Below are 21,414 nucleotides of genomic sequence, written 5' to 3' on the forward strand. Positions count from 1 at the left end.
CCAACAACAATTGTATTCCTAATGGTGGTGGTGGTGGGTACTGAATAGACTGTAGTTATTGTTGTTACGTGCTGTTAAGATGTTCTGATTCATAGCGACCCTGTATGAAGTTTCCAGGGAGTAGCTGGTGACTTTGAACCACTAACCTTATAGTTAGCAGCCCTTGAACCACTGACCTTGCAGTTAGCAGTCTAATGCTTATTCTACAGTGACACACAGGACTCCACTTTGTTGACTTGTTAAGTAATGTTGAGTCAGTTTCAAATCATAGTGACCCGGTACAGGGTTTCCAAAGAGCAGTTGGTGCGTTTGAACCATTGATGTTGTGGTTTGCAGTCCAGTCCTTTCCCAAAGTGCCACATCAGGAATCCACTTAGTAGATTAGTATATATAAACATACCTTTTATACCAGAGAACTTAACGTTCATGGAAAACTTCCACTATCTTTTAATTCCAGTTTTCCATGAACATTTCAAGCCCCGTCATATAGAGTCCTTATGTGGCAGTGTGAGTTAATGTGCTAGACTGCAAAGTTGGTTTGAACCACAAAGTTGGTGGTTCAAGCTCACTAGTTGCTCCTCGGAAACCCTATACAGGGTCACTATAGGTCAGAGTAGACTTGATGGCACATAACAACAACAACAACATATATACTTTGTTATTGTTGTTGTTAAGTACTGTTAAGTTGATTCTGACCCATAGTGACCTTGCATAGGGTTTCCAAGGAGCAGCTGGTGGTTTTGAACTGCCAACCTTCTGGTTTGCAGTCCACTGCTGATCCTACAATACCACACCAGGAAGCCTTTCGTAAATACTGTTGTTGTTTTTAGGTGCCATCGAGTTGGTACCAACTCATAGCGACCTTATGCATAGCAGAACGAAACACTGCCCAACCCTGGGCCAACCTCACTACTGTTGCCACACTTGAGTCCATTGATGCTGCCACTTGGCCAATCCATCTCATTGGGAGTCTTCCTCTCTTTCTCTGTTCTTCCACCTTACCAAACATGATATCCTTCTCTAGCGACTGGTCCCTCCTGACAATATATATGAGGTATGAGAGACAAAGTTTAGACATCTTGGCCTCCAAGGAGCACTCTGGCTGCACTTCTTCCAACACAGATCTGTTGGTTCTTTTGCAGCCCATGGCATTTTCAATATTCTCTTTCAACACCATAACTCAAAAACATCAATTCTTCTATGGTCTTCCTTATTCACTGTCCAGCTTTCACATGCATGAGGCTATTGAAAATACTGTGGCTTGGGTCAGGCGCACCTTAGTCCTCAAGTTGACATCTTTGCTCTTCAACACTTTAAAAAGGTCTTGTGCAGCAGATTTGCCTAATGCAATACGGCGTTTGATTTCTTGACTGCTGCTTCCATGAGTGTTGATAGTTGATCCAAGAACAATGAAGTCCTTGACAACTTTAATCTTTTCTCCCTTGATAAGAATGTTGTTTATCAGTCCAGTGGTGAGGACTTTTGTTTTATTTACATTGAGATGTAATCCATACGGAAGGCTGTGCTCTTTGATCTTCATCAGTAAATATTTTAAGTCCTCTTCACTTTCAGCAAGCAAGGCTTATCATCTGCATATCGCAGGTTATTAATGAGTCTTCCTCCAATCCTGATTCCACATTTTTCTGCTTCTCCGATTATTTGCTTAGCATAGAGCTTGAAATACTAGGAAACCAAAAAATGTGTGTGACCCTGTCAGTACTGCATACTTGTTATAAAACTGAATTAATCAGTATCACCATACCTCTCCTGCCCCACCCTGACCCTTCAGATCAATCTCTGTCAGGATCATTGGTACTGGTCTTCCGACTAACCTGGGTGCCACCTGCACTGCTCCCTGTAGATTCTAGTTACTTTCCTCCATTCTATAGTTTTTATTCCACCAAAGTAAAAATAGTAACAACCATCAATGTACTGATCCCTTAGTTTGTGTCAGGCATAAGCATTGTGTTTGTGTTATTTAGTTTAAATCCTCACAAGAGTTGGGTGAGGATTAAATCAAGTAACATTATCTCTATTTTGCAAATAAGGAAACCACTTATTACACGTAAGTTGTATGCATCACTGGTAGAGCCAGGATTTGAACTCAGGTCCAGCAATGTTCTGAATCACTGATCCTGACCGGCTTTTCTCTTGTTTGAATGTCTGCGTTCCTGATGCTGAGCTTTATGTTAACTGGGTTTGGCTTCTTGGATACACGGTGGGCATCTGTTTATAAGGGATGATAACAGATCTCTTCTTACCTTTCACCTTCCCTGGGCTAAAGATTCTGTGGATCTCTGTCTATTTCAATACATCAATATACTTTTCTGACTGAATTTCTCTTTTACAGGACTATAGTATACTACATGACTGCAGGTTCCTCAACTTCCGTTCTATCCCTTTGCATAAAAATCTATTAAATATATATATACATATATATATATATTTTTTTTTTTTAATGGACTTTAGTGTCAGCTAACAAAAATAGCAAACAATGGAGAAAGCAACAGTTATAATATCAGGAAGTCCTGATAGGAATTGGCCTTGGTCTTTATTAAAATGGACAAGGGGCTTCTTGTTGTTGCTGTAAGTTGCCAGTGAGTTGGTCTGACTCATTTATCTATCTATCTATATATATATATATTGGAAACTCATTTCAAAGAGTTTATGGGAAAATTCCATTATCTTTATATTCCATTTTTCCATGGATTTTTTCAAGTCCCCCACCCCCCAAATAGCAGAATCAAACATTACTGTGCCATCTTTATGACCACTGAGTTTGTAACTCTTGAGTCTGTCTATCTCATTGAAGGGTTTCCTTGTTTTAATTGATTAGACTTTACCCAACACAATGCCATTTTCTAGTGATTGGGGTTTTCTGATGATGTGCTCCCAGTTAACAGACTAAAGTCTCACCATCCTTGCTTGTAAGGAACATTCCGGTTATATTTTTTCTAAGACTCATTTGTTTGTTCTTCTGGTAGTGGATGATCTATTCTATATTTTTTTGTCAACACCAAATTTAAATACATCTGTTTTTCTGTCTCTGTTCCAGCCCTTTCATGAATATGAGGTGATCAAAAAGACCATGGCTTGGGTCAGGCACATCTTATTCACCAGAGTGACGTCTTTAATTTGCTAGAAAATTCATTTGCAGCAGATTTACCCAGTGTGGTATGATTTCTTGATTGAGGCTTTCATGTGTGTTGCTTGTTGATCCCAATAGAATGAAGTCCTTGACAATTTCAATTTCTTCTCCATTTACCATGATGCTGTTCATTGGTGCATTTGTAAGGATCTTCTTGTTTTCTTCACATTCAGGTGTAATCCATACTGAAAGCTGTGTATCCCCTACCCTGCTTCTGTGACCATGGTGAAGATGGTCCTTCCAAGTTTGTCTGAGAAAGCTCTGGCTTATTTTTGTTGTCCTGAAATTCCTTTGGTTGTTGTCTTTTCACTTTAGAAGTGCTTTAGTGTGGACACATTATAAGGTTGCCCTAAAGATCAGCACTGAACTGCAAACCACAAGGTTGGTAGTTCAAACCCACCAGCTGCTCCTCAGAAACCCTACACAGGGTTGCTAGGAGTCAGAACTGACACGACAGCACTTAACAATAACAAACATAGGTTTTGGAGTTATGAAGACCAGTTTTGAGTTCTGGTTCCATTATTCAATAGTTCTATGATCTTGCAGAATTCCTTAGCACCCCTTCATTTTCAACTTCCTTATTGTAAAATAGGCAGGGCTAATAGTAACCTTGGGTGGCACTATAAATAGCTAGGGACATGTATGTCATGAATATTAACCAGTTAGAAGGGACATAGCCATAGCACCAGAGTCTTGGAGGTCCCTTGTAGACATTCATCTTACGGTTGGGGGATCATGTGTTTGGATCAGGTGATGGAGGATCCTATAGAAGAGACTAGAGTGGTGGAAGGTACTTGCGATATTGGGGCAGTAGTTTATGAAAGTATTTCACTATTTTAATAATCTTGATATTGATGGACCCCTGTTTATATCAGCCCTCATAATACCTCCACTGTGTTTAATGTGGAAGTTCCTCATAGGTGGGTCCTGACATGGATTCTCTCCCTGGCTTCTGTTCACTCAGTTCTAATTCTTCTGTTTGTGAGGGTAGAGTGCATGATAGTTCTTTTCTCTCTCTCATTCTTTCTTAGATATATATCTTGTGTGCTACTCTGATTGTCCTTCTGAATTGGATCCAGGTGAGATGGAGACCAGGTGCTGACTCTTAGAAGTACAGTCTCTTTGCCCTCGGAGGGCCCACGGAGAGGGTATTCACTTTTACTTATGCAGTTGTTGTTGTTGGTGGTGTGCCGTGGAGTCCGTTCTGACTCATAGCAACCCTGTATAGGGTTTCTGAGGCTATAAATCTTTACAGGAGCAGAAAGCCTCATCTTTCTCCCACAGAACAGCTGGTATTTTCGAATTGCTGACCTTGAGATTAGCAGCCTGACTCGTAACCATTACGCTACCAGAGCTCCTTACCTAAGCAGGTAGTAATACACAATTGATGCTTCAAGTTCCTACCCCCTTCACTTCTGCCCTAACTTACCATGTTGGGATATGTTCATACATATAACAATGTGGTGATTAGGTTCACATTGTAATAGAAGACTGGAATAAACCTAGCCATTTTCTTGCTAAGGATGTGTGTCACCCCATCTTTTATGTGATCCTTTCAACACTGCCTGATTGTTGTTGTTGAGTGCTGTCTGGTCTATTTCAATATGTAGTGATCCCATGTGACAGCGTAGAACTTCCCTGTAGGATTTTCCTACCTGTAACTAACTCAATGGCACTTAACAACAACAAAATCTTTATGTGGTCGGTTTGATCTGTAAGGTCGGCAGTTCAAATCCACCAGTCACTCCTTGGAAACCCTACACAGGCTCGCTATGAGTTGGAACTGACTTGATGGCTCTTAACAACAACAATTTTTATGGTGTTGCTGGGTGGATCTGAACCACCAACCTTTTGGTTATTAGCCAAGCACGTACCTGTTTGTGCTCAGAGCGTCTTACTGCCTGGATAGAGGTTTTATATGTGACCCAGTGGAATGAGGTGTGGATACGTGTCTCTGTCCTAGTGGCTCTTTGTGGTCTAGTGCTTGAATCAGACTGACCCACTTTTTCTAGCTTGTTTTAGAAAAACTGGTTTCAGAAGAAGGTTTCAAGAATGAAGCACTGCTCAGGAAGAACAAGCAGTATATAAACGTGACTAAAGAATTGGGGTGGGGAGGGAATGTATAACTGAAGGGAAGTGCTGTAAAAAGGTCCCTCCTTCACTGTCCTCTGATTAAAGAGTGCATGTAATTTCAAGGTGACGTAGATAGAAAATCCAGAAGGCCTGAATAGGATTAATTAAAGCAATGTGTGCCCTCTTAGAATTCTGTCAACTTAGACCTTTACTTTGAGGAGGTACAGAGGGGCAGAAATGTGGATCTGTACATATATTTTCAATTTTCCCTTGCCAGACAAGCTTTTCCATCCTTGTCAACAATTTGTATCTTCATCTGCTTTCTGCTCCTTCCTTTATCCATCATTCTCGTAGCCTTGTCTCTGACATTCTTTCTTTCTCTCCTTTCAATAACTCCGATGTAAAGTCTGCCCGTGTGTCCCTATTTAAAGAAAGCTTTGAACTGTCCATGCTCTTAAACTATTCTTTCTCTTGTATAGTCCTGAAGAGCAGCTCTAGAACATAGCACATGCTTAGTAAATGAGTATTTGGGGGTAAGTGACTGAATTAGCTCTTTTCCTCTTCACTGATAAACCACCTCCACTGGCTCTTACTACCCTTTCTGTCCTTTGTTCTTGTAGTCTGTCCTGCACCTGTCTCCCTAAAACTACTCCGAGACTACTTAAGATTTTTGTCTTTATCCTTTGCCCTCCATCCCAGAAGCATTTAACTCTCTCATCTCCCTTTGCCTCCCTTGGCTACAGGACACTGTATTCTCCACAGTCTCTTATATCACTAGTTAGTAATCAGAATCCTTTACAGACTTGTATCTAGCACTTAAAGCCCCCTAATCTCGTTGCTTTCTGACCCCACTTAAGAACTCTTGGGTAAGAGGAAGGGGAGTCCTTAGATGGTGTAAATGATCAATGTGCTTGGCTGCTAACCGAAAGGTTGAAGATTCAAGTCCATCCAGAAGCACTTCAGAAGAAAAACCTGGCGAAGTACTTAAAAAATGTCAGCACAGTTCTACTCTGACACGTGTTGTTGCCATGAATTGGAAATGACTTGAAAGCACTGTTTTCCAGAGCAGTGTTTCTTGTGGAGTGGGTGGGTGCTGGTGAAAGATGACATTTTACATGTAATTCTCTTTTTTCTTATCTGAGCGTTACAATGTCTTTATCTTCACCATCACTGCTATCTCTCCCCTCCTTTTAAAATTTCTTCACTCTGTTGTTATTGTAAGGTGCTGTCAAGTCAGTTCCAATTCATTGCAACCCGAAATCAGAGAGTAAAACTACTCCACGGAGTTTTCTAGACTGTAGTCTTTGTGCAATCTGTCTGCAAACCAGTTACCATGACTCTTATTCAAATTTACGTTCCACTAGTGCCAAAGAAGAAGGAATCAAATGTTTTTAGCAACTTATTTTGTTGGAAATTGATCAAGCATGCATTCCAATTAGTGGTGATTAGAATATAAAAGTTGGAAACAAAGTAAAAGAAATGGTACTTGAAAAATATGGCCCCAGTGATAGAAAAAATACCAGAGATGCATGATAGAGATAGAAGACCAAGGACTTAACTCATTGCAGATAACTTTTTCTAACAACATACATGTCAGTTACACACATACCTGGAATACACATGAATCAAACTGACTACATCTGTGTAAAGAGATGATGGAGAAACTTAATATCATCGATCAAAACAAGGCCAAGGGCCAACTGTGGAACAGACAATCAATTGCTCATATATTAATTCAAGTTGGAGCTGAAGACAATTAAAACAAGTCCATGAGAACCAAAGTATGACCTTTAATGCATCTTACCTGAATTTAGAGATCATCTCAAGAATGAATTGGATGCTTGAGCACTATAATGGCTGGAGATCAGACTACTTGTGGGATGACATCAAGAACATCATACACGACAAAAGCAAAAGATAATTAAAAAAGCAGGAAAAAAAGAAAAGACCAAAATGGATGTCAGAAGAGACTCCTAAACTTGCTCTTGAATGTGAGCAGCTAAAGCAAATGGAAAAAATAAAGTGAAATAAATGACCAGAAGGATTCAAAGGACAGCTAGCGAACATGAAAATACAATATTATAATGAGATTATAATTAGATATACAATTAGAAATAGAAAGAAGGAACTCTGTTAGCATAGTGGGTTATGTGTCGGGCTGCTAACCACAAGGTCATCAATTTGAATCTACCAGTTGCTCTGTGGGACAGGGATGAGACTTTCTGCTCCCTACAGATTGACAGCCTTGGAAACCCTATACAGGGTTAATAGGAGTTGGAACCAATAGGATGGCACATAGCAGCAGCAGTGTTAGAAATCCAAAAGGGAAGAATGTGCCCAGCATTTTTCAATTCAAAGAACTCATGAAAAAATGCAAGTCTTTGGTTACAGAATCTTCTTTTGATTTAGAAAAATCAAAAGTTGGAACTGATTAAGTATGGATGGAACACATGAAGCATTGTACCAAAGAGAATTGGTTGGTGTTTAACCATTTCAGGATATGGCATATGAGGTGGCTTGAAAAAGTTAATGTAAAAATGGAATTTTCCATGAAAATTTCAAAGTCCTCTCATTTTATCAAGTCTAAGATGAACTGAAGGCACTAGAATTTATGGAATACCAATTGAGATGTTTTCAACAAATGTATGCATTCTAGAAATGGTCTCTCATTTATGCCAAGAAAGCTGGAAGACAACTACCTGGCCAACCAACTAGAAGAGGTCTAAATTTGTGTCCATTTCAAACAAGAATCAACAGAATTCAGTAATTATCTAATGGTATCATTAATATCATAAATATGTAAAATTTTGCTAAAGATAATTTTAAAATGATTGTAGCAGTACATTGACAGGGAGCTGCTAGAAATTCAAGCCAGTATTAGAAGAGGACATGGAATGAGGGATACTATTGCTGACATCAGATGGATCTTGCTGCAAGCAGAGAATAATGTTTACTTGTGCTTTATTGACTATGCAAAGGCATTCGACCATGTGAATCATAACAAACTATGGATAACATTGTAAAGAATGAGAATTTCAAAACACTTAATTGTACTCATGCAGAACCTGTCCATAGACCAAGAAGCAGTGGTTTGAGCAGAACAAGGGGATACTGAATAGTTTAAAATCAGGAAAGGTATGGGTCAGGATTGTGTCTTTTCACTATACTTATTCAATCTGTATGCTAAGCAAATAATCTAAGAAGCTGGAATATGTGAAAAACAATGGCATCAGGATTTGAGGGAGACTCATTAACAATCTGAAATATGTAGATAGCACAACCTTCATGACTAAAAGTAAAGAGGACTTAAAGCACTTACTGATGAAGTTCAAAGTTCAAACTAAGCATACGTTTAGTATGCATGACGACTCAACATAAATAAAAAATCCTCACAACTGGACCAATAAGCAACATCATGATAAAGAAAAGATTGAAGTAGTCAAGGATTTCATTTTACACAATCAACATCTTTGGAAGTAAAGAAATCATATTGTGTATTATATTGCAAAAGGCCTCTTTAAAATGTCACAAAGCAAAGATGTCACTTTGAGTACTAAGGTGAGCCTAACTCAAGCCATGGTGCTTTCATTAGCCTTATATGCATGTGAAAATGGACAGTGAATAAGAAAGGCTGAAGAAGAATCGATGTCTTTGAATTATGGTGTTGGCGAAGATAATTTAACATACCACAGATTGCAAAAAAAAAATGATCAAGTGTGTCTTTGAAAGAGTACAGTCAGACCATTCCATAGACGTGAGACTTCATGTCATGTACTTTGGACATGTTTGTTAGAAGGTGGGATCGGTCTCTGGAGAAGGACATCATGCTTGGTAGAAAGTCAGTGACAAAGAGGAAGAAACTTAACAAGATGGATTGACACAGTGGCTGCAATAATGTGTTCAAACATGGATGATTGTGAGGATGGCACAGGACCAGGCAGGGTTTCCTTCTGTTGTACATAGGGTCATTATGAGATGGAATGAAGCAACTTGACAGCACCTAACAAGAACAACAGTCTTTATCATGGCAAATCACTAGCTCTTTTTTCCTGTGGAGCTGCTGTGTGGCTTTGAAACCACCAACCTTTTGATTAGCAGTTTTGCCACCAAGTCTCCTTTTCTAGACTCTAGTCCACTCCTTTGGCTCTCCTTTTGGTTCCTAAGCACTCTTTCTTATTTACATGCAATTCTGGAATTTCTGTAGTATTCTCCCTTCAGTCCCTGAGCAGCGCCTTCCACCCTGAGAATTGTCACCTGCCGTATGCAGCCTGCAGTGTTCTTTGAAGACCATGTTTTGGAGGAGAGGGTATCTAGTACTGTTTTGAGCTGAGCTGCTGGAAATCTCTTAGTTCCTCCTCTGCCCTCTCCAGGCACTCTGCCTTTATCCTCTCTGTATATCTCCCCTTATTGTTGTTGTGCAGTGCTGTCGAGTCGGTTCCGACCCATAGCGACCCTGTATAGGGTTTCCAAGGAGTAGCTGGTAAGCTTGAACTGCCGACCTTGCAGTTCAAACAGCTTCGCAGTCTAGTGCCTTAACCCACAGCGCCACACCAGGACTCTATATCTCCCCTTGCTCTCAGGAAAATACTGGTGAAGATTTCCTTAGGTGCAGGTTGAAATATGGACTTAATAAAAATATTATTAATTGCCCTGAGAGTGTAATAAAGAGTGCTTCATGAGGTATGGCGGCTTTCTAAGGTTAATGAACCATTTGCCATTTCCTCAAGCAGCAAGAACTCTCCAGGGTCGGCACTGAATACTCTCTCCACGAGGGCACACCTTCCCTTAGTAACTGGCTGCCACTTTTGCTACTTCAGTTATCAGATCAGTTTCCTTTTGAATGATACATTTGCCTCTTTCTATAGAAAGAGTTTTTGGAATCCTGGTGTGGCACTATGGGTTAATGCACTGGGTGCAATGTAGGTTTGAACTGCAAGGTCACTGTTTCAAGCTCACCAGCCACTCCTAGGAAATCCTATTCAGGGTCGCTATGAGTTGGAACTGACTCGATGGCACTTAACAACACAGTGAAGACTATCATTTTGTTTTTGCTTTTTTCCCCTACTTGGACCTTGGTTATCCTGCAGAAAGTGTCTGTTGCAGTAAGAAGAGTATAGAGTGCTAAAATAAGAGCAGGTCTTGATGTAAACAGTCTGCCTTAAAAATTTTTTTTAAATACATCCTGAGACACTGGTATAAAGTAGACCAACAATCCCTAGAACACAGACACTTTCATTGGAAACCCTCTTCTACTTAGAGTAAGGGGACAGGAACCCAGTGTGGATGTGCAATCTTTAAAGCATTACATTTCTTCCTGACCTAGCATGGTTTCCAGTTTTGTTCCTCTTTCATACACTCAACTGCACTGGCTAGTTTGAGGTCCACAAATCCTGCCTCAGCGATCTTGGTTAGAACCAGCTTTGGACCGTAAAGGCCCTGCCCTGAGTAGATCTGCTCTAGGACCTGGAGAACTTTAGATTTAGGGAGTGTCACTCCTGGTGTGGTGCTGTAGGATCAGCACCAGACTGCGAATCACAAAATCTGCAGTTCAAACCCATCAGCTGCTTTTCAGAAACCCTGTATAGTGTCGCTATACAGGAACTGACTCAATGGCACTTAACAACAACAGCAACTTCATTCTGAACTTTTCTTAGGTATATTCTAACCTCCCCTAGGTTTTGGAGAGCTCGACTTGATCTACTCTTGCATGTCAGGAGCATGGGAACCAGAGTGTAATACAACCCAGGAGACCATGTTGAATAATGGTCATTTAAGGAGCTTCACTGAGTATCACACTACTCTGGGCACCCGGGCAGTATTATCTTCTCACAGGCTAGTGTGAATCACTGAATGAAGCACCATGTAAGTAAACAATAGAATAATGAAGACAGTGGTTAACCTCTATTGAACTCTTATTAAGCAGCAGGCATGGGGAGTGGTAGTTAGCATACCAAGTCTGCTTACTCTTCAAGCAGTTCTATATGTTATTAAGTGCCACTGAATTGATTCTTACACATAATAACCCCATATAACAGTAGAACTGCCCTGTTATTTGTTGTTGATGTTGTTTTTTTCTTCCATGTAGCCATTGGGTGGATTTGAACCACTAACCTTTCTGTTAGCAGCTGAGCACTTAAATCATTTACCATCAGGTTGCCTTAGTCCTGTAGAGTTGTTGTTGTTAAGTGCAGTCAAGTTGGTTCTGACTCATAGCAACCATTTATAGGGTTTCTGAGGAGTGGCTGGTGGTTTTAAACCACTGACCTTGTGCTTAGCAGTCCAATGCTTGTCCTACAGCACCACACCAGGATGAGGAAATTGTGCTTAAGTTAAGTAATTTGTCTAAGCCATACAACTAGTGGCAGAGCTCTGTATTTGAACAATGGCCAGTCTAACTGAAGGGCAGGTTTTAACCCCTCAGTGAAGCCTGTGAATAGAGTGAAAAGGCTAAACCCTTGAACAGCTATAGAACTTTGGGTTACAGGGAGATTCTTAGGCTCAGACTAATGTTAGCTCTGTTTTCTCCAAGAGCAGTGCAAACAGCCATGCTTTCTCCCTACCTCAGTGTCTTCATTTATTAAACAAGCATGTATAAGAACCAGCTCCATAACATTTTTACAGCAAGTATTACTACTGCAGCCACTATCTGCCCCCCACTGCCACTGCCATTGCCACCTATTAATGCTCCTTGCTCATGAACAGGTTGGATGTGAATCAAAGGATGAAGTGCTTTGCCTCATTCTCATTTACTTGTCCTCTACCCCTGCCCTGCCGCAAGACCTTAAATGCTTTAGTGATGGGTAACATAGTAACCCACAGCTAAAGATATCAGTTTAATCTGAGTTTTGGTTTGTTTGCAGTGAATGAGAAATCTGTTCATTGGAAACTGGGAGCCGATAAGGAAGTCTGGGTCTGGGTGATGGGTGAACACCATCTTGATACACCCTATGATGTGCTCTGTCAAGAAATTACTGCTGAGAGGACCCAACTGAAAACAGAGCAGGAAATGGAAGAGCTCAGGTATGAGATTTGCAAACCAATGAGCAACTTAAATTTTAAAAAATTAAACATGGATATAAAAAGAGGCATGAGGACATTTTATAGCTTTGTTGGAAACAGTGTTCAAGTCACCATACTGCCATGTCCTGTTGGAAAGAGGCACTGGCGTGGAACTGGACAAAGATGCTGAAGAGTATATAGCAGAAAACTATTATCATGTGTAAGTGCAGAAGGATAGAGCCTCTGAGTTTAAACAACTGGTCTCCTTTCCCTGCAGATTTAGAAGCAGAATGAGAAAGCCACCTGAGGACATGGTGAAGTCAAAATCATAGCTTTGAAAATAAGAGAAATTTTATATAAGATAACCCAAACATGTTTGGTCTTAACTAGAGTCAGTCATACTAATCATATCAGTCAGCATGGCATATACTTAGGAAAAATATCCAGAGGCCAAAGTCACATAAGACCATGGGATAGATTTGTAAGAGAAAAATTCCCTGAGCTGTCTTCATGTACTTGAATGTTCTTGTTATTTTGGGCAAAGGATATTGAAAAATTACAATAAAGACAGAAATCCCAACCATCAAAAAAAAAAAAAAAATTAAACATGCCTGTTGTATATGGTATATGTTGAGGGAGTGAAGTGGCGTCTAAGTTCACAAACAAAATTTTTGACAATTTGGAAAAGTTTCTTATATTTTTGATGAGCCCCTTCGTTCCTACAATGCTATCAGATCAGCTATTTCCTATCCCCATCTTTGATCTGTGTTCCCCAGTGGTCATTGTTGGCTTCCCCTAAATTATTTTAGAGCCATGCAGACCATCACAGTTAAGCATTAAAATACCAGTCAGAGCTGTTAAAATGCAGTGTCTGTTCAAGCTTCAGATCTTTGTAGAAGGTTGCTGCAATAGGGGGAGAAGAACAAGTAGGTTCCTTTGCTTCATGGTTCTGAGTTTACCCAGAGGTGTTTTGGAAGAAAGTCCCGACAGTTTACCTCTAAAAAACCAGCCCCTGAAGATACACAAGGGCTTACCTGGAGTCGGCATTGTTGCAGACATTGGGAACTTAAAGATGCACAAGGAGTTTACAGTCCAGGATGCAAGACAGGCAGATCCACAGCTAACTGCAGCTTACATAGGCTGGGATGTTGTTGTTAAGTGCTGTTGAGTCAGTTCTGACTCATAGCAACCCTGTATAGGGTTTCCAAGGACAGCCTGGTGGATTTGAACTGCTGACCGACCTTGTGGTTAGAAATCCAGTACAATCTTACAGCACCACACTAGGAGTTCATACAGGGTGTGATGAGTGCTATTATTAAGCTATAAATAGCACATTTACAGTTTGATTCACAAAGACTGAAATCTGAGCCAGACCTTGAATGATAAGTATGGTTTTCCAGCTATAGAAGATCAGGAAGGAAGTTGCTAACAGAGGACACAGCATAGTGAACATGCAAAGTTGTTTGGGGAGCGCTGAGTTATGAGTTTTGGGGTGTGTATTGGGGTGAACAGAGGAAGTCAGGGGACCACACTGTGAAATGGTTTGAAGGTCAGTTTGAGGCGATTGGACTTTACTCTTTGGGCAGTAAGGAAGATGGTGAATAGGGAAGAGACAGGATTAGTTAGAGGCAAGGAAAGTTAACTAAAGGCAAATGATAGTTTCCTCTGTTGGGGGCCCATGGTGGCTCTTGAGTGCCCTCCCCTGGCTTTGGACAGTGGCACCCTGAGCTAGCAGTCTGTGTTGGGATGGAGACTGGAACAGACATGCAGACTTCAGTTCAGTTCCTGAGGTTGTTGATGTTGTCTACCAGCTTCTATAGTATGACAGTGTTAATAAGCATAGCCCTATAGAGGAGTGATTTGCTGACTCTGATCATAGGAAGGCAATTTGCTCTAACAGTTTAGCACCTGAGTCAGGTGTTAGACAGACCTGGGTTCAAATCCTGACTGTGCCACTATATGGTCTTGGAAAAATTATATCAATTTTTGAGCCTCTTAAAACAACAAGAGCTGGTATTGGGTTAATGGGTATTAGGGTTGTTACAAGGAGTACATTGCTGTCATTAGAGTGCTTGCCAAAAGGGCTGGCATGTTACACTTTGTAAATGATATAGTTAATTTTTACATATTTTGAATGTAAACATCTGCTTTAGAAACTCCATCAGTGTTGAAGAATATTTTCTGATAATTTCACTTTGGTTTCTGTTCAGGAAAACTCAAACCAGTGAGTTCACCAATAGCTCGAAAACAGAGCCACAGAACGACAACCTACAAGCAACAAATAGCTGGGCAACTCAGCACACCTCTAAGAAAGTGACAGAAGAGAAGGAATTAGGGCAGGGATCTAGACCAGCGACAACCCCTGAAGAAGAGAAAACTGAAGTGAGTTTCTCATATCTGTAAATGCCTAAAATTTCACTTGTGGGTATCTGAGTTTCCTAGGGCTGCCGTAATGCAACAACAGAAATGTATTCTCTCCTGGCTCTGGATGCTAACCTTCATTGCCGTCAAGCTAACTCCAACTCACAGTGACCCTGTAGGACAGCATACAACTGCTCTATAGGGTTTCCAAGGCTGTCACCCTTACAGAAGCAAACTGCCACAGCTTCCTGCCATGGAGCAGCTGATAGGTTTAAACCATCTACCTGTTGGTTGGCAGCCGAACATTTGACCATTACGTCATCAGAGCTTGTTATTGTTCTTAAGTGTCATCCAGTCAATAGTAGGTTTCCAAGGAGTAGTTGAGTGGGTTTGAACTGCCAACCTTGCGGTTAGCAGTACAGTGCTTATCCTAAATCTCCACACTAGGGCTAGAAGTCCAACATTAAAGTCTCAGCAGGGCTGTGCTTCCTCCTGAGGGTCTAGGGGAAAAACCTTCCCTGCCTCTTCCAACCTTAGCACCGGGTGTTCTTGGTTTGCCAGTGGTTCACTCCAGCCTGCCTCTCTCACATGACCTTCTGCCATGTCTGGATTTCTTCTCTTCTGTGGATCCCAGTGTGGTGCTGTAGGATCAGCACAGGACTTCAAACCATAAGGTCTACAGTTCAAACCCACCAACTGCTCCTCGGAAACCCTATACGGGGTCATTATGAGTTAGATTCAATAGCACTTACTTTAATTCAACCCAGAACACAAGTGGAGATCAAGATCTTGGGGGCATTGAGATGTATGTAGCCAAGAATCAGCATAGTAAGCTAACTTTCCTGGGAAAAACTCCTTCCATCTTGGAAGCCTATTGTTCATTTCATTTCAGAAGATTTGGCTCATCTGCTACTTCTTGAAAAACATAAAGCTCCCATTTTCCCTGGGGTTGAGTATGCTAACAACTCTAGGAATAAACTTTAGCCTGTTAAAGCTGTTTTTTTGTTGGTTTTCCTTCTATTAATGTATCGTCTGTAACAGGAGTTTTGGTAAGCTTTTTCTACAAAGTAGTGATGGCGGTTATATGTTGTGGAGTCAGTTATAACTCATAGTGACCCTACTTAGAGTTCCAAGGTTATAAATCTTTACAGGAGCAGAAAGCCTTGTCTTTCTCTTGCAGAACTGCTGGTGATTTTGAACTGCTGACCATGAGATTAGTAGTCTGACTCGTAACCACTATATTTCTAGAGTACAAAGTACCAGCTTAAGCTTTGTGGGCCTTACAATCTCTGTCACAACCCACAATGATACATAAACAAATGAGTATGGTTGTGTTCCCAAGTCATAGGATTTTCAATAGACTTATATGCATGTGAAAATTGAACAATGAATAAGAAACATAATAGAAGAATTGATGCATTTGAGTTATGGTGTTGGAGAAGAATATTGAAAGTACCATGAACTTCCAGAAGAACAAACAAATCTGTGTTGGAAGAAGTACAGCCAGAATGCTCCCTAGAAGGTAGACTTCATACTTGCATACTTCAGACATGTTATCAGGAGGGACCAGTCCCTGGAGAAGGACATCAAGCTTGGTAAAGTGGAGGGGCAGTGAAAAAGAGGAAATCCCCCAAGGTGATAGACTGGCTCAGTGGCAGCAGCAGTGGGCTCAAGCCTAACAACGATTGTGAGGATGGTGCAGGGCCCAGCAGTGTTTCATTCTGTTGCATATAGGGTCACTATGAGTCGGAATAAAAAGCTCTGTTAGCATAGTGGTCATGAGTCAGGCTGCTAACTTCAAAGTCAGCATTTTGAAACTACCAGCTGTTCCGTGGGAGAAAGATGAGGCTTTCTGCTCCCGTAAAGATTTACAGCTTGAACACCCTCTGCAGGGTCGCTATGAGTTGGAATTGACTCAGTGGCACACGACTGCCACCACCACCATGAGTTGGAACTGACTTGACGGCACCCGTCAACAACACCATGGCTGTGTCCCAGTGTGCTTTTACTTAGTTTCCTGACCCCTGCTTTATCATATCTGCAGGTACATTCGTGGCTTAGCTTATGGTCTTTTAAGTCTTCCCCTTTATACTGAGGAGTTTGACTTCACAGATCATGCCTGTGATTATGGGGGGAGTCTTAGTCCCCCTATACAATAGATTTTTATACTCAGCGTTGGTGTAACTTCCCCTATGTTTCAGGTGATTTACAAAGCTCAAATATAATTTGCTACTTGGATTATAGTTTGGAAATACAATAAAACTATATTATGAAGTCCCCTATTCTGCCAGGAATTTAATTACACTGAGAATGAGCAGGGGATTTGCAATTTTTTGACTTTTGTTCAAGTCCCAGCTGTACAGCACTAGCTCTTGACCTCTTTAACACTGCCAGGTGGGGATACAGTTGTCTGCCCTGCTTACTTCAAGGACTTGGTAATATTATAATTACTAATATGAGTTGAAGGACTCCTGGTGTGGTGCCTTAGAATAAGCTCTGGACTGCTAACTGCAAGCTTGCAGTTCAAACCCACCAACTACTTCTCAGAAACCCTGTACAGGGTCTCTATGAGTCACAACCGACTTGATGGCACTTAACAATAGCAATATGGGTTGAAGGAGCCCCGGTGACACAATGAGATGAGTGTCAGACTGCTAACCACAATGTTGGCAGTTCAAACCCAACAGCTGCTCTGGGAGAGAAAGGTGAGGCCGACTGTTCCTGATTTACTTGTTCATTTTAAAAGTACATTTGAGTCCCTGCTAAGTGCTAGGCATTGAGATTACAACAACAATGTTGGAGTTAAACAGGATCACTGCTCTCATAACATTGATGATTTAGGTGGAGTAGAAATTTAAATGAAATGTCATTTTAAACAGTAATACATGCTCCAAGAAAAATGCTATAGTTCTATGCAGTCCCATTACATGAGAACTTAGGTGATGCCAGGCATTCTGGGTATGGCCTTGCTGAGGGCATGGAGCTTGAGATAACAATGGGAGGCAGGCTTAGCAAAGGGAACTGCTTGTACAAAGCTACAGCTGGAGGATACATGGTTCTTTGGAAGCATAAAAAAAGCCAAGGAATGCAGTAGGGCAGAAGGGAGAGCCTATGCAGTGAGGCTGGGGAGGTGGGTAGGGGCCAGACTGCAGAGCTGAGGGGATGACTTACATGTTTTGATCTTTTTCTCCCAAGAACAATTGGGAATTGTCAATGAGTCTTAAGCAGGAAGTTTACCTGGACAGATTAATATTTTGAAAGGAACAGGTCAGGAAGAGTAGATGAGCAAAGCTTCTCCTCAACCCAAGTTTCTCAGCTTGGATGCCTGAGAAAATGGGGTGCCATCACCACAAATGGGAAGATGTAAAGGAAGAGCTAGTTTTAAAGGAGAAGACGTACCTTTTAGACACATCACGAATTCCTCATGCTACTTGGTGGTAGTGAGAGATACAAGGTGAGTTTATACATAGTAAAACTCACTTAGGAGTTCACAAAGCTTCTTCACATGCAGTCATTTCATGTTTACTTGCTTCTGTGAAGTAGACAGAGCATTATCGTTTTGATTGTACAGATGAAGAAACTAATGCTCACAGAATTAGAATGTCCTCATGTTTGTAAGGAGTCCTGGTGTGGCGCTGTGGTCTAATGCACTGGACTGAAAAGTTGGTTTGAACTACAAGAATGGTGGTTCAAACTCACCAACCACTCCTCAGAAACCCTATACAGGGCCGCTATGGATTGGAATCAACTCGATGGCACTTAACAACATGTTTGTATACAGGAAGCCCCTGACTTATTGCAGGGTTCTATTCAGATGACTCCCTCATAAGTCGGTCCTGACGTTAAGTCAAATACTTCTTCTTTTTTGAGTTTTTAGTTTTCATTATTGCTGCCTTTTATTTTAAGTATCATTATAAATGTTGTTTTTATTTGTTTTGAGGGACCCAAACATTACATATAAACATAAAGATATATTTTAATATATGCATACATTAACAGATACACAAATCATGAAGAGAGGGATCAAGAGCAATAGTTTGTGTAAAGCCTCATTGCTATTTTTGTTAAGTGTGGTTGAGTTGGTTTGTACTCAGAGCGACTCTGTATAGAGTTTAAGAGGGGCTGGTGGGTTTGAACTGCCAGTTTTTCAGTTAGCAGTCCAGTGCTTATCTTTGGTGCCCTACCAAGACACCAGTAGTTTCTATTTTTTAAAGGTGCTAAATTTATAACATACTAAGTCTTATAACTTCAGGTTCAGTGCTTTTGCCATCTCATCTACCCCAGGGAGAGTTTTTTATGAATGTCTTTTGCTTTGTTTTTATTGTAAATTCAGTAATAGTTTACATGGGAGAACATGAGTTTTACACTCATCATTTCATTGCAATGATTATAATCTCCTCTGCTCATCATCATTCAACAGTATTTGCTTCTATTCTATCTGTGTTTTTTGTTTTTTGGGGGGATGTTCACAAAAACACTCAGGAATATATAATCATTTAAACAACCAAAGGGCACATTCTGCAAGCCTGCCTCCTGCTGCCAGCACCTGGCTGCCAGCACACAGTCTTTCTCTTTCCGTGACCCTAGAGTCCTCAGCTGCTCTCTCTCTCCATGCCCCCATCTCTGTCTCCATCTCTGGTGTCGCCGCTTATGAATGTCTCTTAATAATCACATGGTTGGGATTGGAATTTTGCTTCCCCTTCCCGCTTTAGCCAGACTTCGCCTGTCATACTTAGGATATGTTGTCAGGAAAAAAGACATCATGCTTGGTATATAGTAGGAGGGACAGTGAAAAAGAGGGAGGCCTCCAACAAGATGGAGTGACACAGTAGCAGCAACAATGGGCTCAAGCATAGCAGCAACTGAGAGGATGGCGCAGGACTGGGCAGCGTTTAATTCTATTGTATATAGGGTCGCTATGGATCAGAACCGACTGAACAGAACCTAACAACAACAACCACCCTTTAGCAGGAATTTTTAATTTATTCATTTAAAAATTAGATAGAAGAGCTTCTTAGCTAAGATAACACAGAGAAAGGGAAAGAGAACAGAGTAGGAAATATGAGGAAAAAGGATGAAATCTCACTTTCTGGAAACCTTGAGCCAGCGTGCAATTCACACTGGTGATGTTTTTCTGCTGCTCTCTCAGCTGATTTTTAGATTGCCTCTGCACTGGGTCTCTGGTGCATGGTTTAATAGCTTGGCTACCTGGGCAAGTCTCAGAACCTTTTGGAGCCTCTGTTTTCTCATCTATAAAAATTGGGAATTAAAAATGCTGCTCTCTTGACCTCATGGGGTTTTTATGAAAATAGCATGAGATAATGTATTTGGAAATGCTTTGAAAGTGGCACATCCCAGTACAGTTCTCAGGGGCTAATTTAGCTGGGAAACACCAGCAGCATTGACTCCTCAGCATGACTGTGGCCCACACTGAGGCTACTTGCTCATTTCAACCCCTTGTACTGCCGTCTTGCGTGGCTGGATCATTCTCTGAGCACATGTTTAGCAAGGGTTCAATACTTGAGTAGTGCAGTGATAAGTATTATGGAGCTGTGGGGAGGCATAAGACAAGATCTTTATCTTTCCGGAGTTTTAGCTCCACTGGGAAGAAAACAAGCAGTTAGGAAACACTCAATTGGGCACAACATAACCCAGTACCAGCTGGGCAGTGGGTGGCTCCACTTATTTGTAGAAGGCAGGGATAGAGTGGGGCAGGCTATAAAGGCACAGAGATGGTTCGGGGGAAGGAATCTGTAGTTCTGACAAGCAAATTGAAAAGTATGAAATATGTGCAGATGAAAGGCCGAGAACAACCTGACTGGAATCGTATACTATGTTTTGCACTCAAGGAAGGCACATTTGACTAGATGTTGAGAGGCCAGATTATGGAAGAAGAATCAGGTTTTTCTTAAGTATTGGTATTCTGTTGCGGCTGTAAGAAATGTTAGCTCCTTAGAAGAATAATTTAATAAACTGCTGGATGGAAACCACAATGAGAAGAGAACAAAACAAGAAACAATCATTTACTTTCTCACAGTTAGTTCTTAGGTAAGAAGTCTAGTATGGTATGGTTGTGTCCTCTGGTTAGTGGGTCTCACAAGGCATGGACTAAGCTGGAGGCCTAGGGAAGAATTCACTTACAAACTGATTGAGGTTACTGGGCAAATGAACTAACACTCCCTGCTGGCTGTGAGCCAGTGAAAGGTCTTTGCCTAGAGATTTCCGGCATTCTTTCTCATGCTTTTCAGGTGATGTCATCTAGCTAGAGAAAACTCTCTGCTGTTAAGGGCTTATGTGGTTAGATTGGACCCAACAGATAAACCAGGATAGTCATCCTATTTTAAGGTCCTTAACTTTAATAAGAAAGATTTACACCCTCGGAAACCCTGTACAGGGTCGCTATGGGTCGGAACCGACTCGATGGCACTTAACAACAACAACAACAACTTTAATAATTACATCTGCATAGTTCCTTTAGCCATGAAGGTTACATATTCATGAGTTCTGATGTGAGGTAGATTTTGGCTGAAAGCAGAGAATACCAGAAAGATGTTTACATGTGCTTTGTTGACTAAACAAAAGCATTCAACTATGTGGGTCATAAAACATTATGAATAACATTGTGAATAATGGAAATTCCAGAACACATTTAAGTGTGCTCATGAACCTTGTACATAGACAAAGAGGCAGTCATTTGAGAAGAACAAGGTGGTACTGCATGGTTTAAAATTAGAAAAGTTGTATGTCAGAGCTGTATCCTTTCATCATACTTTATCAATCTGTATGCTGAGCAAATAATCTTAGATGATAGACTATATGAAGGAGAATGCTAC

At 40.9% G+C, this 21,414-nt stretch overlaps 1 protein-coding gene across 1 annotated transcript in view; it reads left to right on the plus strand.

Annotated features, from left to right (window-relative positions):
* SH2D4A (SH2 domain containing 4A) overlaps positions 1 to 21,414 on the plus strand; it is an 84,487-nt gene that overhangs the window by 7,561 nt on the left and 55,512 nt on the right. Inside the window, exons 2-3 of the mRNA XM_006859908.1 lie at positions 12,082 to 12,241; positions 14,431 to 14,602. Coding sequence (XP_006859970.1) covers positions 12,082 to 12,241; positions 14,431 to 14,602 — 332 coding nt within the window. The remainder of the gene's footprint in view (positions 1 to 12,081; positions 12,242 to 14,430; positions 14,603 to 21,414) is intronic.

This window comes from Chrysochloris asiatica, unplaced genomic scaffold (genome assembly GCF_000296735.1).
Source record: "Chrysochloris asiatica unplaced genomic scaffold, ChrAsi1.0 scaffold00035, whole genome shotgun sequence".
In the NCBI taxonomy this organism is placed as follows: domain Eukaryota; kingdom Metazoa; phylum Chordata; class Mammalia; order Afrosoricida; family Chrysochloridae; genus Chrysochloris; species Chrysochloris asiatica.